At 28.2% G+C, this 15,574-nt stretch overlaps 1 protein-coding gene across 1 annotated transcript; it reads left to right on the top strand.

Moving 5' to 3' along the window:
* Window positions 1-9,418: 9,418 nt before the first annotated feature.
* On the top strand, window positions 9,419-14,025 carry LOC112749344 (F-box/kelch-repeat protein At3g06240-like). The gene is made up of 2 exons (XM_025797600.1): window positions 9,419-10,192; window positions 13,777-14,025. The coding sequence occupies exons 1-2, from the start codon at window positions 9,419-9,421 to the stop codon at window positions 14,023-14,025; spliced, it is 1,023 nt and encodes a 340-aa protein (XP_025653385.1).
* Window positions 14,026-15,574: the final 1,549 nt, after the last annotated feature.

Here is a 15,574-nt window from a genome sequence, read left to right on the forward strand (position 1 = left end):
AATTATATATAACTAATACTTAAAATTTAGAATAATTTATTCATATCTAACTCAAACCCTAAAATTTAAAAATTATACACTAAAATTTACATAATTTATAATTTAATAGAACAAAATATATATGATATATAAAAAATCAATGATCAAAATTTATATTTTTTAGCAAAAAATAAACCAACATCAAATTATATTTAATATTCCAAAACAAAAAATAAGCCCACTAAATTAAAATTCAAGAGTTTAAAATAGCATATGTTACGAACTCACATGGTTCAGCCCGATTACTCGGCCGGTCGGGAACACCACCTCCGATCCGAGCCCGAACCATCATGATAGGATAACCCGACGGGTCGGTCTCCCGCGCCCGACCCGAAGTACGTGCAACTTGCCACTACGCGGCTCAAGTCACCACGCCCTGCAAACCGGTCGGGTCGGCATCCTCGGGACAGCACCCGAAGCCCCGACCCGAAGTCCGGAACGACCTGCTCTTCCCATATGGACTAGGACAGCTCACGGAAGCTTCTTGGCCAATGGAGTAGGTCATTTATGGGCCCGCCCAAGTACAGTATATAAAAGGAGAGGTCAGCTATCCTCCCAAGATACGTAACATCTTACCTATTTTGGCTATCACCTCGTACGGACACTGACTTGATCGTCGGAGTGTCCTTGCAGGTGGCCGCCCCCTCTCGTCATACCTCCTCCGGCATCCCCAGCTCACGTTTTGCATCTCTGCATCAACTCCGAGTGAACCCAGGGTCTCGCCCATTCACCCGCTGACCATCACCCGATCCGCTGAGAACCCAGGATTTCCAAGTAACGAACATTGGTGCCATCAAAATTATGATGCTATCACTATTATTTATCCAATCAATCAACTATAAAATATAAATAGTTTTTATTTTTTAAAATCTTAGAAGATATAAATGCAATGACCTTTTGAGTTATATGGCTAAGATTTAAAGATGATTTTTTAAATACATATTAATTGGTAAAATTTTATATTCTTATGAATTATTTTTATAAATTAAAAAAATAAAATTACTAATATCTATCAGAATAATTATACCTCTCTATCAACATAGATTTAATAAATATATAAAAATTTGTATTTTAAAATTTAAAATTTAAAATTAATTTTATTTTAATTTTTTTAAATATTTAAATAAAATATAATTTTAACAAAAGGCTTCTACAATTACAGAAAATATATATTATTTGATCTTGGTGTATAAATTTTATAAGAGATGAGAAACAAAAAAAATAATCTTGATTTATATAATTTAATACTTTGAGTACTGTATTTTTTTATTTGTAATTTGGTCTCACTTTTAATAATAAATACAAATAAAAAATTTATTACATGCATATTTATATTTTTTAAATTATACTGTGAAATGATAAATTAAATTTTTTTTATTTATGATATTATTTAAATAGTATATACCATTAATTATTTGTTTTGTAATTATTTTTTTAGATAAATATTAGTTTTACTATTTGTTTTCATACTCAACGTAAACCGCTGCTACCTCCAGCGGTTTACGCACGTGTCCCAATACACATAAATCGCTACTGCCAGTAGCGGTTTATGGCCAAACATCAACAAACAGAAACCGCGACAGCCTCTATCGATTTCTGTGTTTTTCCATTCACATGTAATCCACTACTCGCTATAGCGGATTATGTGTTTCGATAAACCGCTACTGGCAGTAGCGATTTCTATAAATATATGAAACAATGTATTTGCGTCTATATTTTTGAAACAATGCAATTGCGTAAATTTGAGGGGCAAACAATTTATTTATGTAAATTGCCCCTACTCTTATGATTCTTTGGATTTTATAATATAAATGAAAATAAAGAGTAAAGTATCATTTTTGTCCCCAATGTTTGGGGTAAGTCCCAAAGTTGTCCCTAACATTTCAAAATTGACTCAATGTTGTCCTACTGTTAGGGATCCGTTAATAGAATTGACGGCAGGACAAATTGAGACGATTTTGAAACGTTATGGACTTAAATAGAACGAAAATATTGGGGACAAAAATGATACATAGAAATAAATTTTAATTTTATCCTTCAATAATATCAATTTTTTACTATACATAGTATTCAATTATTTTTTAATCCCATCTAAGTAAATTACACTTAATCATATTACTTTCATTTTAAATAAATTAATTTTTTTATAATTTTACTCTTAAAGATTTTTAGTTATCATGAAATGTTTGTAGAATGACTAGTATATAAACTTGTAGAAAAAAAAATAATATATATACAATAAAATATAAATTATACCTTTTGTCTCTAATGTATCAAAATTCTTTAAAATTATAAAAAAATAAATTTATTTAAATTGAAAGTAATGTGATTAAGTGTAATTTATTTAGATATAATTAAAAAATAATTGAATACTATGTACAGTAAAAAATTAATATTAGAAAAGATAAAATTAAATTAAAATTTATTTTTATATATCGTTTTTGTCCCTAACGTTTTCGTCCTATTTAAGTCCCAAACATTTCAAAATCGTCTCAATTTTGTCCCGCCGTCAATTCTGTTAATGGATTCCTAACAGCAGGACAACATTGAGTCAATTTTGAAACGTTAGGGACTTAAATAGGACGATTAAAACGTTGGGGACAATTTTAGGACTTACCCGAAACGTTAGGGACAAAAACGATACTTTACTCGAAAATAAAAGAAAGCTTGTGAAAATTATGAAAAAGTGAAAGAGTTGAAAGCAATTGAAAGAAAGAGAGAGCAGAGATTAATTTCTGAGATGAGTAATATTGATCTAAAATTGTTGCAGAGCGATCCTTTGTTTACACTAAAGGTTCTATATTTATAGTGATAGCATGCCCTATGTAACTTTACTAGTGTCTATATTCTCTACACCCCCCCCTCAAACTAAGGGTGGGATTTGGTTGCACCCTTAGTTTGTCCATGAACACAGTAAATGAGGGAGCTGATAATGGTTTCGTCAAAATATCAGCGACTTGAGCATGAGACGGTATGTGAACAATGTTTAGCAATCCTCTTTGAACATGATCATGAATGAAATGGAGATCAACCTCGAAGTGCTTGCTTCTGCTATGCATAACTGAGTTTGCAACAAGAAGAACAACACCTAAATTGTCACAAAACAAAGTGGGAGCAACGGGAGAAGAAACACGAATTTCTCGTAGAAGCTTTTGAATCCAAACTAACTCAGTTGCTGTGTCTGCCAAGCAACGGTACTCTGCCTCAGTAGATGAACGACTTACAGCTTTTTGCTTTCGGCTGCTCCAAAAGATTGGATTGCACCCAAGGTAAATACAGTAGCCACTTATTGAACATCGATCATCAAGGTCCGTGGCCCACTTGGCATCTGAAAAGGCAAGAAGACGAAGATCAGAGGATTTAGAAAATTGAATACCATAATTAATCTTACCTGAGAGATAACGCAAAATGCGTTTGACTGCCTTCCAATGATGAATCATGGGTGAATGCATGAATTGGCTAACTTTGTTGACTGAATATGCAATTTCAGGATGAGTGAGAGTTGCATATTGAAGGCCTCCTACTATTGATCGATAGAGACTAGGATCATCAAAGGAATTTGAACCCTGCAGTATTAGTTTTTCAGAAGAAAGCATAGGTGTGGGCATTGAATGTGACTTATCCATAGATGCCTTTTTAAGAAGATCACAAATATAGGTAGTTTGTGAGATATGTAAGTCTCTTAAAGGCAAAAAATTAAATTGCATGCCTAAAAAATAATGCAGTGTCCCTAAGTCCTTTAAAGAGAATATTTGATTCAATTGAGAGATAATAGACTCTATTTCAGATTTATCATTACCTGTGATGACTATGTCATCAACATAAGTAAGAAGAAAAAGAGTAGAAGAAGTTGTAAAATGAACAAATAAGGAAGGATCAGATGAAGTATTTCGAAAACCAAACATGGATAGAGTACTGCACAGTTTAGAAAACCAGGCCCTGGGAGCCTGCTTGAGACCATAAATGGCCTTATCAAGTTTACATACTAAGTCAGAATCAGAATTGAAGAGGCCAGGAGGTGGTGCCATGTACACATTCTCAGTTAGATCTCCATTGAGAAATGCGTTGTTAAAATCAAATTGCCTAAGAGACCAACCTTTAGATAAAGCCAAAGATAAAATGACTCTAATCGTTGTTGGCCTAATGACCGGGCTAAAGATTTGAGAATAATCGATGCCCTCAATTTGATGGCATCCTTTGGCCACAAGGCGAGCCTTATATTTTTTAATAGAGTTATCAGGTCCACGCTTAATGGCAAACACCCATTTAGACCCAATAATGGTGGAATTGGGTGGTGGGTGGACTAAATGCCAAGTTTTGTTTTTCATGAGAGCAATATATTCCTCTTTCATAGCTTGAAGCCAATGAGAGGAGTGCATAGCTTGAGAAACTGTCCTGGGAATATTATTAACCAAGTCAAGATGATTAGAATGTGAAATAAGAGCCTTAGGCTTAGAGATACCAGACTTGGAACGAGTTACCATAGCATGAGTATTGTGAGAAGATGAAGATTCTATGATAGGTAACCTTGGAGGCTCAATTTCAAAACCAGAAATTGATACTGGTGCAGAATCTGTAGTAACTGTTTCAGAAGGTGATTGATTAATAGTTGATGAAGCATTGTTAGTTAAAGGAGGGGAATTTGTATTAGAGTTAGGAAGTAGAGTTGAAGTAGGTGGAGCTGAACTTTGGGTACAAGATAACTGCGATGTAGGAGAATTTGAAACAGGAATCTGAGGTAACATCTCATGCTCATAAAAAGAGATTAGCGATGAATTAGAGATAACATTCTTATGAAAAAATGAAGGAAAAGGAAAAATATTTTCATCAAAAATAACATTACGTGCAATAACAACTGTACCATCTTGTTTTAAACATTTAAACCCTTTTGAGAAAGGAGCATAACCAAGAAAAATGTGTTGTTCAGACCTATAGTCTAATTTATGTTTATTAAAGGGTCTTAAGTTTGGATAACAAGCACACCCAAAAACCTTTAAAATAGAATAATCAGGGGGCTTGAAATGAAGAACCCCAAAGGGTAATTTCATATTAAGTATCCTAGTGGGCAATCGATTGATAAGAAAAGTAGCAGTCAAGAAGGCATCCTCCCAATATTCCATTGACAAATGTGCAGCAGCAAGAAGCGTAAGTCCCATTTCACAAATATGTCTATGCTTCCTCTCTACAACACCTTGTTGTTGGTGAGTATGAGGGCATGACAATCTATGAATGATGCCATTGATATTGAGAAAGGTTTTGAATTCATTTGATAAGAATTCTTTAGCATTATCCGTTTGAATAGATTTAAGAATTTGACCTATCTGAGTTTCCATCATGGATTTGTATTGTTGTAAGATGGTAAACAATTGAGACTTGGTAGTTAATAAGTAAATACATGTGTATCTAGTAAAGACATCTACAATACTCAAGTAATAACGAAAACCAGAACGAGATATAGAAGGAGCAGGGCCCCAAACATCCAAGAAAACCAATTGTAAAGGTGCAGTATAAGTGGTTTCAGAATAGGAAAAAGATAAAGTATGCATTTTCCCTTTACAACATGCTTCACAAACAAAAGATGCTGAATCAACTGTATTAGAAAATAGAAGATTACACTTTTTAAGAACAGATTCAACAATCATTGGAGATGGATGGCCTAGGCGTTTATGCCACAACTCCAAATTTGTCCTACAAGTGGCTAAAAAAGTATGAAAGTTTGAATTATCATAACATGGTTTTGGAATACAAAATTGATCATACACATATAGCCCATGTTTAAGTTGTCCCTGAAGGAGCACTTACTTGGTATCCTGTGATTTAACCACACAATGAAATGGATGAAATTCAAAGAAGACATTATTGTCCAGACAGAATCTTGAAACACTAATTATAAGTTTTTAGCTATTTGAGGAATATGCAAAAGATTCTTTAAAATGAAAACATGATTGTTGGATGAATTCTGAATATATGAATAACCAGATTTAGAGATAGGCAAACCTGAACCATTGGCTATGTATAATTGATCGAGTCCTGTGTAATCTGAGGGTGAAATCAAACCGGATGCGTCATTAATGAGGTGGTGAGAGGCACCAGAATCAGGATACCAGGACATATCTGAATTTTGAGAAGAAGATGCAAGAAATGATTGTGGTTGATGAAATGAAGCTGGTGGAGGAGGTGGTTGATTGATTGATGGGGAGGAGTTTGACGAATTTGTAGTAGAAACTCCCTGGAAATTATGATCAAATCGAAAGAAGCATTGAAGGGCGGTGTGTCCAATTCTACTACAAACCTGACAAATCTGCCTATTATTGAGTTGCCAAGAGCTTCTGCCTCCACGAGAGAATCTGCCACCTCTAGCACTCCTTCTACCTCCATAGGGACGATTAGAGTTTCTTGGATTTGAAAAATTTGTTTGAGCAAGATTTGCTTGAACCATTGTTAAAGAATTCTGTTTGAATTTTTCAATGGTGTCTTCATGAGATACGAGGAGATTTGCAACCTCTCCCAAGCTAAACAATTCAGGTTTAGTTTGGATGAGGCTGATGCAGCTAGAAAACTCTTCTGGCAAGCCTTTACAAATAGTCTCAATGTAATCTTCATGGCTAAGCTGAAAACCAATTGCTATTAACGAGTCTGCAATTTTCTTAATTTTTGACAAATACTCAGATATAGTAAGGTTCTTTTTCTTAGTGATCTTCAATTGATTCTTCAATTGCTTGATCTTTGTTTTAGTTGATTCTGCAGAATAGTCTTGAAGTTTCTGCCAAATCTCCAATGCTGATTTACAATGAACAATTCGATTCTTGAAGGAAGAATCGACAGATGCTAAGAACCAAGAACACAGATTATAGTCTTGTTGCATCCATTCTGAATATATTGAAGAAATCTTGCCAGCAGTCGTTGTTTCTTCAGATTCAAATTTAGCAGGCACCTTCCCTTCAATTATGTGATCTTCCAGATTCTGTCCTTTGATTGTGAAGAGTGCTTGTTGCTGCCCTGTAACAAAATTTGTTTCTTCAAGCTAAGCTTATCCAAGATAGGAGCAAGAAAATTTTTTTTATTTGCTGAATTTATAGGTAAAGCCATGGATTAAACCAATGCTCTGGATACCATGTGAAAATTATGAAAAAGTGAAAGAGTTGAAAGCAATTGAAAGAAAGAGAAAGTAGAGATTAATTTCTGAGATGAGTAATATTGATCTAAAATTGTTGCAAAGCGATCCTTTGTTTACACTAAAGGTTCTATATTTATAGTGATAGCATGCCCTATGTAACTTCACTAGTGTCTATATTCTCTACAAAGCTATAAAAAAAAGTGTTAAAGGATTTTAATAAATATAAAAGATATTAGAATATAAATAAATATTTTTTAATATAGAATACTTTAAAATAAAAGTGCAATATTTTATTTTTTAAAAAATAAATATAAAATATATAAATACATAAAAATATAAATATTTTTTATTCATGAAGACTAATTATTATGTTGTAAATTTTATAATGGTAAAAATTCATATTAAAATGTTATTTTTAATTACAATATATTAAATATAAAATAATTAAATTTTATTTTACATTTGACAAACACAATTCTGAATATTGAATAGTAAATAAATTTGGGTAATGTATGCTCATAAATTATATTACGGTAGTTAGCTATTTAATTTTATTCATATATCATCAATTTAATCAGTTATACATATGACAAAAAGTTATATTATGTAATATATTTATTTATTATGAATTTCTTTTCATGCTCGTATAAAGCACAGATCCATACACTAATATTTAAAAAAATATGGTTTCTAACCATTTAACACGTAATTTATTCTTTATAATATGTTAATTTTTAATTAGTTAATTTTTTTATTTAATCGCTAACTGCACTATTAATTTGGATTTTTTAAATTTAACAAAAGTTAATATTTAGGATCACTTTGTAATTAAGTTATTCTTTAAACGTATGTCTTATTGTATAATTAAGTTTATTCTTTAAAATTTCTTTACCTCTCCTTTTTTCTTCGTATCTCTTATCTGTTTACTTTCTACATCTCTAAAAATTGGATAATGATATATCTAATTACGTAAGGTTTCTACATCTATTTTTTTTAATTATTTTATCGTGAAACTATTGTTAAGGTTGCAAGTACGAAGAGTATAAGAAATTAGTCCCGTCTCGAATAGTGAAGAGTATATAAGATGAAAGACCTGTTAACTTAATGTCTTAAAATTTTGAGTTGGATGTAATATTTTCTCATTTTGATTCAATACTAAATAAAACAAGTTTGAGCTGATTTTTTATTATTTTCTTAACATTACTGTCTTTTCGAATTATATCATTTTGATTCAACCTCCAAAATTCTTTTTTATTTTATTTGCCAAACAAGGCAGCACAAATAATGATAAATTAAGATCTCTTTTAAGTCAACGTTGCACAAATAATGATAAATTGAAATCTCTTTTAAAATTCATTTACTTTACTAATTTGTACGGGCAAAATATTAATGACAAGTAGTTATTTTTAGCTTTGATTTTTTATTATCTCCCTAATATTATTATTTTTTAAATCATATCATTTTAATTTAACCTCAAAAATTCTTTTTGTATTTTATTTGCCCAATAATGTAGCATAAATAATGATAAATTGATATCTCTTTTAAGATTCATTTACTTTACTATTTTATACAGACAAAACATTAATGACAAGTAGTTTTTTCAACTTAGGTTTTTTATTTTTTTTACACTAGTAGAATTTAATATTATTTAGGAATAAACTAAGCGTAATGAGTAATAATTATACATTTATGTTTGTAATTGCAAATGCAATTCAAGTACTCACATTTAGATCGACTTTTTTTTTATTCTATTTAGGTTTGTGATATATATTTTCAATCAATCAATTTGATTGGTTTGATATTTAATCCTATATATTGGAGATCTTAATTAAGAGAGAAACAAATAGAGCGACAAAAATGTAATACCATTGAAATTTTTCTAAACTTGAATGTTGAAATCTAATTTATTTTTTTTATTACATTTTGCGAGGCACACCACAAACGTAAGACTCTATCCTCTATTGTTCCATCTTCATCTCCAATGCAAATGACAACCCATAGCAATCAGATTCCTAAGGATCTTGATGGGAAATTCTAGCAAAATTATCTGTTAAGTCTTTGAAGCGATTTAGTTGCGTACATAAGTTTTGGCTAAATTTACTTGAAAATTCTGATTTCAAGAGCATATACTATGAGAATTTAAAATCTAAAACTGCTTATTCCTCGTCTCTCCTTCTATGGAGATATTTTCATGACGAAAGAAGTGATCCACACATCTATGAAATTGAAGTGCATTTGCTTTCTGGAGAAAGGTATGAAAACATGGTTACGTTAGTTTTGCCAAGTCTGTTTGAAGAAATTGGTTTTGATAGAATTATAGACTGTGTTAATGGTATCATATGTCACTATAAAAAAGCTGGTCTTAATGTAAAAATAGGACTTTGGAATCCCAAAACCGACGAGCATAAAATTATTCCTCCAAGTATTATTACTAATGATCCCGACTTTGATGCAGAGGTAGAAATTCATGGGTTTGGTTATGATAATGTGAATGATGACTATAAAGTGATTCAACATATATGTTATTGTCATAATGAATTTTACCAATATGAGCCTGCTCTAGCAAATTGGCAAATTTATAGTCTAAAAAGTAATTGTTGGAAGAAACTTAATCTTGAAATGACTGAAAAAGGAGGTTTTGGTGAAGGTTATGTAACGTACTTAAATGGAGTATGCCACTGGCGGGGTGGAGATAAGAATGGAAAAGAGGTACTTGTGTCATTTAATCTCAGCACTGAAACGTTTCAAACCACATTGATTGGTTGGCAACAAAGTGATGATATTGATTGCCTTACCAGAACTTTGGTAGTGCTCAACGACTCTGTTGCTCTGATCTCCTCTTTTGATGAGAATAGTCATATTGAAATATCCATTTTAGGTGAAGTTGGTGTAAAAGAATCTTGGGTGAAGCTTTTCACAATTGGACCCTTTCCATATATTTGGCATCCAATGATAATGGGCAACAAATGTGATATAATATTTTTTATGGGAAATGAAAACCATGAATTGGCTTCCTTTGATGTTATTAGTGGCAAAGTAATTCACAATATTAGTATTAAAATAGATCTATTTGGTACATGGATTTATAAAAAAAACCTCCTCTCTTTCACTACAGGAATTAATTAATTTGTAAATATACAAATTCATATGTTATTCTTATATGTTATAATAATACAAATATATTAATAAGCATTTTTAGATTTGTTTGGATGAACTTTTAAGAAATTTTTTTTTCGAATTATTTTTTTAAAGATTTTTAGAAAAATAAAAATAATTTTATATTTGGATATCTAATAAAAAAAATCTTTTTATTTATCAATTATGTTTTAATACAATAAAATAAAAATATTTTTTTATTTATTTATTATGTAAAAATAAAAAAAGTTATTAAAAAATATCTTTTTATTAAAATTTAACGGACCTAAACAAACACTTTCGTTGTGCATGTACATGTAATATTTTATTCAAATTAAAGGTTCACTATTTGCTATTATTAATATATATTTATTTTTTTAGAATCAATAATTGATCCCTATTTTTCACACTAAGATAATAATAATAACTGGATACAAGCAAATATTACAAGAGTATTTTAATAGAATATTTTTTTGCATAAAGTAGTACCCTGTTTGTTTTTTAGGACATGCGATATATCTGACTCTATTAATATTGAGACACAAGTGAACCTCAAATAATAATACATCACTCTAAAATTTTATACACACAAGTTAGAACTCAACCTGACCAATTTTAGTCTTTATTGTATTAATATTGCTAACATGATTATAAGTTGTAGTTGCATCAGGACCTAATTCAACATTTTTGAATACGTTCCAGATATCCAATTTATTTTTAAGAACAATGACCAATCTAAAATATTGAAATTGATTAAACTTAGCAAGCTACAAGTTTTATATTTGTTTCATTCATCTTCCCAAAATTGCCTATTGCGTGTTTTGTTATTTAGATTTGGCCAATTAATCATAAATTGAGGTTCCAAATTTGTTATTTATGAGAATAAACTACAAAAAATAATTAATAATTAATTTATTAAATAATAAGATAAATAAAAACGGATAAAATCTAATTAATTAGCTTACTGGCCTTGCTCGAAATTTATTGTTTGTTGGAGAATAATTTAGTGACCAAAGATAAAATGCATTTGTGAGACACAAATTGTGTATTGTGAAATTCCACTTTGAAGATTGTGTTGTTAGTTTTTTAGATACAACATTGATAAGCAGAAAAGATGTTAACCATTGTTAGATCAATTTAAAGAAAAGGCTTAATTATAATGTGCATAAAAGAAAATAAAAACAACTATGATCTTTGGAATATGGTTCCATCAATAGTAAAGATATTTTTTCTGTTTAATTTTATTCTTTTTTTTATTATAATATATAGTTCTTATATTCTCTTAAAATTATTATTCACTTCTGTTTCATTGTTGCTAATGTACTTATTGATTTTTTTTATCAAATATGAAATGAAATTTTGATTTTCTTATGCATGTGAAACTAAATAGCGAAAAAAAAAAATCCAATTTGAAAGAAAGATAATAAATGATGAAGAAGTTGTGATATTTTAAACAAAATGTTTGATAATTAAAAAAATTAGATAAAAATACTCATAATTTATTTTGTTTAATATTTATTAATTAGTGTGATAATTAATAAATATTGAAAATTCTGACTATTTTTTTTATTCTAATATTACCGTATTTTAAAAAACAAAAGAGAATTACAATGCTTTAAGAATGAAATAAGTGATATTGTCAAATTGTATAAAATAATCTTTTATGTAAAACAGTATAGATTCTAAATAAAAAATTGAACAAAATTAACTTTAACATATGTTATGTTTAATATATTAATAAATTAATTAATTATGTTTTGTTGTAAAATATAACGCTAAAAATTATAAACTTCGAATAATTAGTAACTAATTAATTAATAAATTAATTATTATTTAAAAAAATAAAAAATTTAATTTTATAATTTAAAAAAAATAAAATAATCGTTTCAAATATTAAATATATTAGTAGCTCATATATTTAGTCTAATAAATAAATATATGTGATTTAATATATATATATAACTTTAATAATAATATTTTATTAATAAAATCAATCCTTATAACTCGAGAAAGGTTCCACGGTTCATCTTGTATAATAGCCACCTATATAGTGTTTATGAATGTCGAATAAAAAAAATGGGGCGTCGCCAAGCGGTAAGACATCGGGTTTTGATATTACGAATAATTCCGACAACTTCGGGAGAAAAGGAGGCATTTACTTATTATAAAGATGGTGCGATTTGATTATTTTTTTTACCGATTTCAGTCTTATTAGAAAGACACATTATTTTATTCGTAAAAAAATAAAAAAAGACCGACGCTTGCTTTTATATATATATATATATATATATATATATATATATATATATATATATATATACTCACTAAGTAGAGTAGAAAGAAAATAAAGAAAGAGAGACCGTGGGAGAAAGAGAGAGAAATCATAAAAATTTCTGAGCTTTCGACTTTAATTTTTTGAAAAAGCTCTAATTTTTTGAGATCTATAACTTCAATAAAAAATTTAATTTAATAAAAATATTCGTATTTTTTTTTATATGTCAGCATTATTTTTGTCTGGTAAAAATTGATGATGGTGTAGCCCTTTTTCTTCTTAAGTTCGGCCAAATGAAATTTTAGGATATATAGACGATTTCTGACATTTTCTTCTTTAATAACTTGGTCGAAAAATTTTTCCGGAGTTTCTATTGTTATGATTTCTTTGCGGAGGTAGGATTTAGTAATTTTATAATAATTAAATGTGAATTTGATAAGTGAATGTTAGTTTGATTGATTATTGTTTGAGTTTGAATAAGTTTATGTTGAATTATTGTTGTTGTTTGTGATTTATTGATTTGGTTATAAAGAACAGCTCAACTGTAGTTATTTTAATGATTTTGGGACTGTTATGATATAGTATTTTGAGAAAATTGATGAGATTGGTGGTTGAAAGATTAAACTAAAAACCGTAAAAACTCGATAACCGAAAAATTTGAGAACAGATTAAAGCATAAGTAATATTTTGAAAGAAAAAAGTTAAGAGTTTTGGTTTTGGTATAAAAGAAAGATTAGTAATTACAATTTATTTTTGAAGGGTAATATTGTATTTGTATATAAAAATCGAGGTATAATTTACAATTGTATAAGTTTTGAGGTATTTTGGATAATAAATAAAGTATAGAGATAAAATGGACATTTTATAAAAATAAAGAGTTATTTTTATAAATATGAAAATAAGTGAGAATCAAATATTGAAGTTAAAAATAGAATAATAAAAAGATCATAATTTAGAAAGTAATTGCTAAAAGTTTAAAATAAGATTTTATAAACTAAATTTTAAAAGAAGATTATAAATATTATTTTAAATATATTTTTAAAATTATTCATTTATATTAAAATAAATTATTATTATTATTTACATTCTAATATTTTAAAATAGTCAATTATGTTTCATATTTTAAAAAATAAGACTCTTAGTGTTAGAAAATAATAAATTATATCACAAGAATCAATTTTGGATATCTGAAGTATTAATGAAAACAAATCAGATAATGTTTCATTATTCAAATGGCAGTGCGTTCAAGATAAAACTCATGATTCGAGATTCTACCAATAACGACTTCTTTACTGAAACCTTAAACATATACACTTCTTCCATGATTTCACACACTGGTGGCCATGGGAACACCTTCACTCACCCTTTACTCCTAAAGGCCTGTGCCAACCTTGGTTCCATTAGTCAATATTCATGGGACTATGATTCATGGCCATATTCTGAGACTTGGCTTCCAAGATGACTTAGTTATTGAACAGCTAGCTAGCACCTGCTTTTATTTAATTTGTTTGTTGTATTTGTAACTTAAAAATCTTTATATTATTTTTAGCTTTCTTCTTATTTTTTTTGTATGTGCTATTTTTAGAAATAAAAGTATAATAAGGGTATCCCTTATTTTTCAGTAAAAATTTTAGATGAGTGCTTAGCTTGTTATTACATGTTCAAGAAGGAATTTAATGCTAATTTCTTTTATTTTAGATTTTAATTCGAACATATAATTTTATATAAAAGATGTTTTTAAAATAAGCTCAACTAACTCTATATGCATTAAATATGCTACTCTTATGATTCATTGGATTTCATAATATAAATGAAAATAAAAAAGAAGCTATAAAAGAAGAATGTTGAGGAATTTTAATAAATATAGAAAATATTAAAATATAAATAAATATTTTTTAATATAGAACACTTTAAAATAAAAATGCAACACTTTATTTTTTTAAACTAAATATAAAACATATAAATACATAAAAATATAAATCTTTTTAATTCATTAAGACTAATTATTATGTTGTAAATTTTATTATACTAAAAATTCATATTAATATGTTATTTTTAATTACAATATATTAAATATAAAATAATTAAATATTATTTTAAATTACTTGACAAATACAATTCTAAATATTGAATAGTAAAAAAATTTGGGTAATGCATGCTCATAAATTATATTATGGTAGTTAACTATTTAATTTTATTCATATATCATCAATTTAATTAGTTATATATGACAAAAAGTTATACTATAAAATATATTTATGTATTATGAATTTCTTTTCATGCTCGTATAACACACAGATCTATACACTAGTATTTAAAAAAAAAGAGATAATTTCTAATCAATTAATACGTAATTTATCTTCTATGACATATCAATTTTTTTATTTAGTCACTAATTAACTATACTATTAATTTGAATTTTTTAAATTTAACCAAAATTAATATTTAGGATCACTTAAGTTATTCTTTAAATGTATGTCCTTATTGTATAATTAAGTTTATTCTTTAAAAATTTTTCTTCGCCTCCTTTTTTTTTTCAAAGTTAGGAATGAGATTCGAATAACCCGAGATTTTTAAATGAGAAAGAAAGACTATACCGTTAAAGTTATAGTTCAAATAGCATAGTCTTCTCTTTTCTTCACTTTCCTTGTCCGTCCACTTTCAACATCTTTGATTCAATATTTCTTTGCATCTTTAAAAATTGGATAATGATATATCTTTCAACATCTAATTTTTTTAATTATTTTATCATTAAATTATTGTTAGGGTTGCAAGTGTGAGAAGTATAAGGAATTAGTCCTACATAAAAAAAAAATATGAATAAGTGAAGAGTATATAAGATGAGAGACATATTAACTTGAAGCTTAAAGTTTTGAGTTGGATATGACATTTTCTCATCTTGTATTCTCTCGTTTTGATTCCTCTCTGAAATCTTCTGGTAGTAGAGCAAAATGATAAATATTTACTTTTATATTTTTTTATTATTCAAAATTGTAAAACTATTAATGAAT

This window comes from Arachis hypogaea, chromosome 15 (genome assembly GCF_003086295.3).
Source record: "Arachis hypogaea cultivar Tifrunner chromosome 15, arahy.Tifrunner.gnm2.J5K5, whole genome shotgun sequence".
In the NCBI taxonomy this organism is placed as follows: Eukaryota; Viridiplantae; Streptophyta; class Magnoliopsida; order Fabales; family Fabaceae; genus Arachis; species Arachis hypogaea.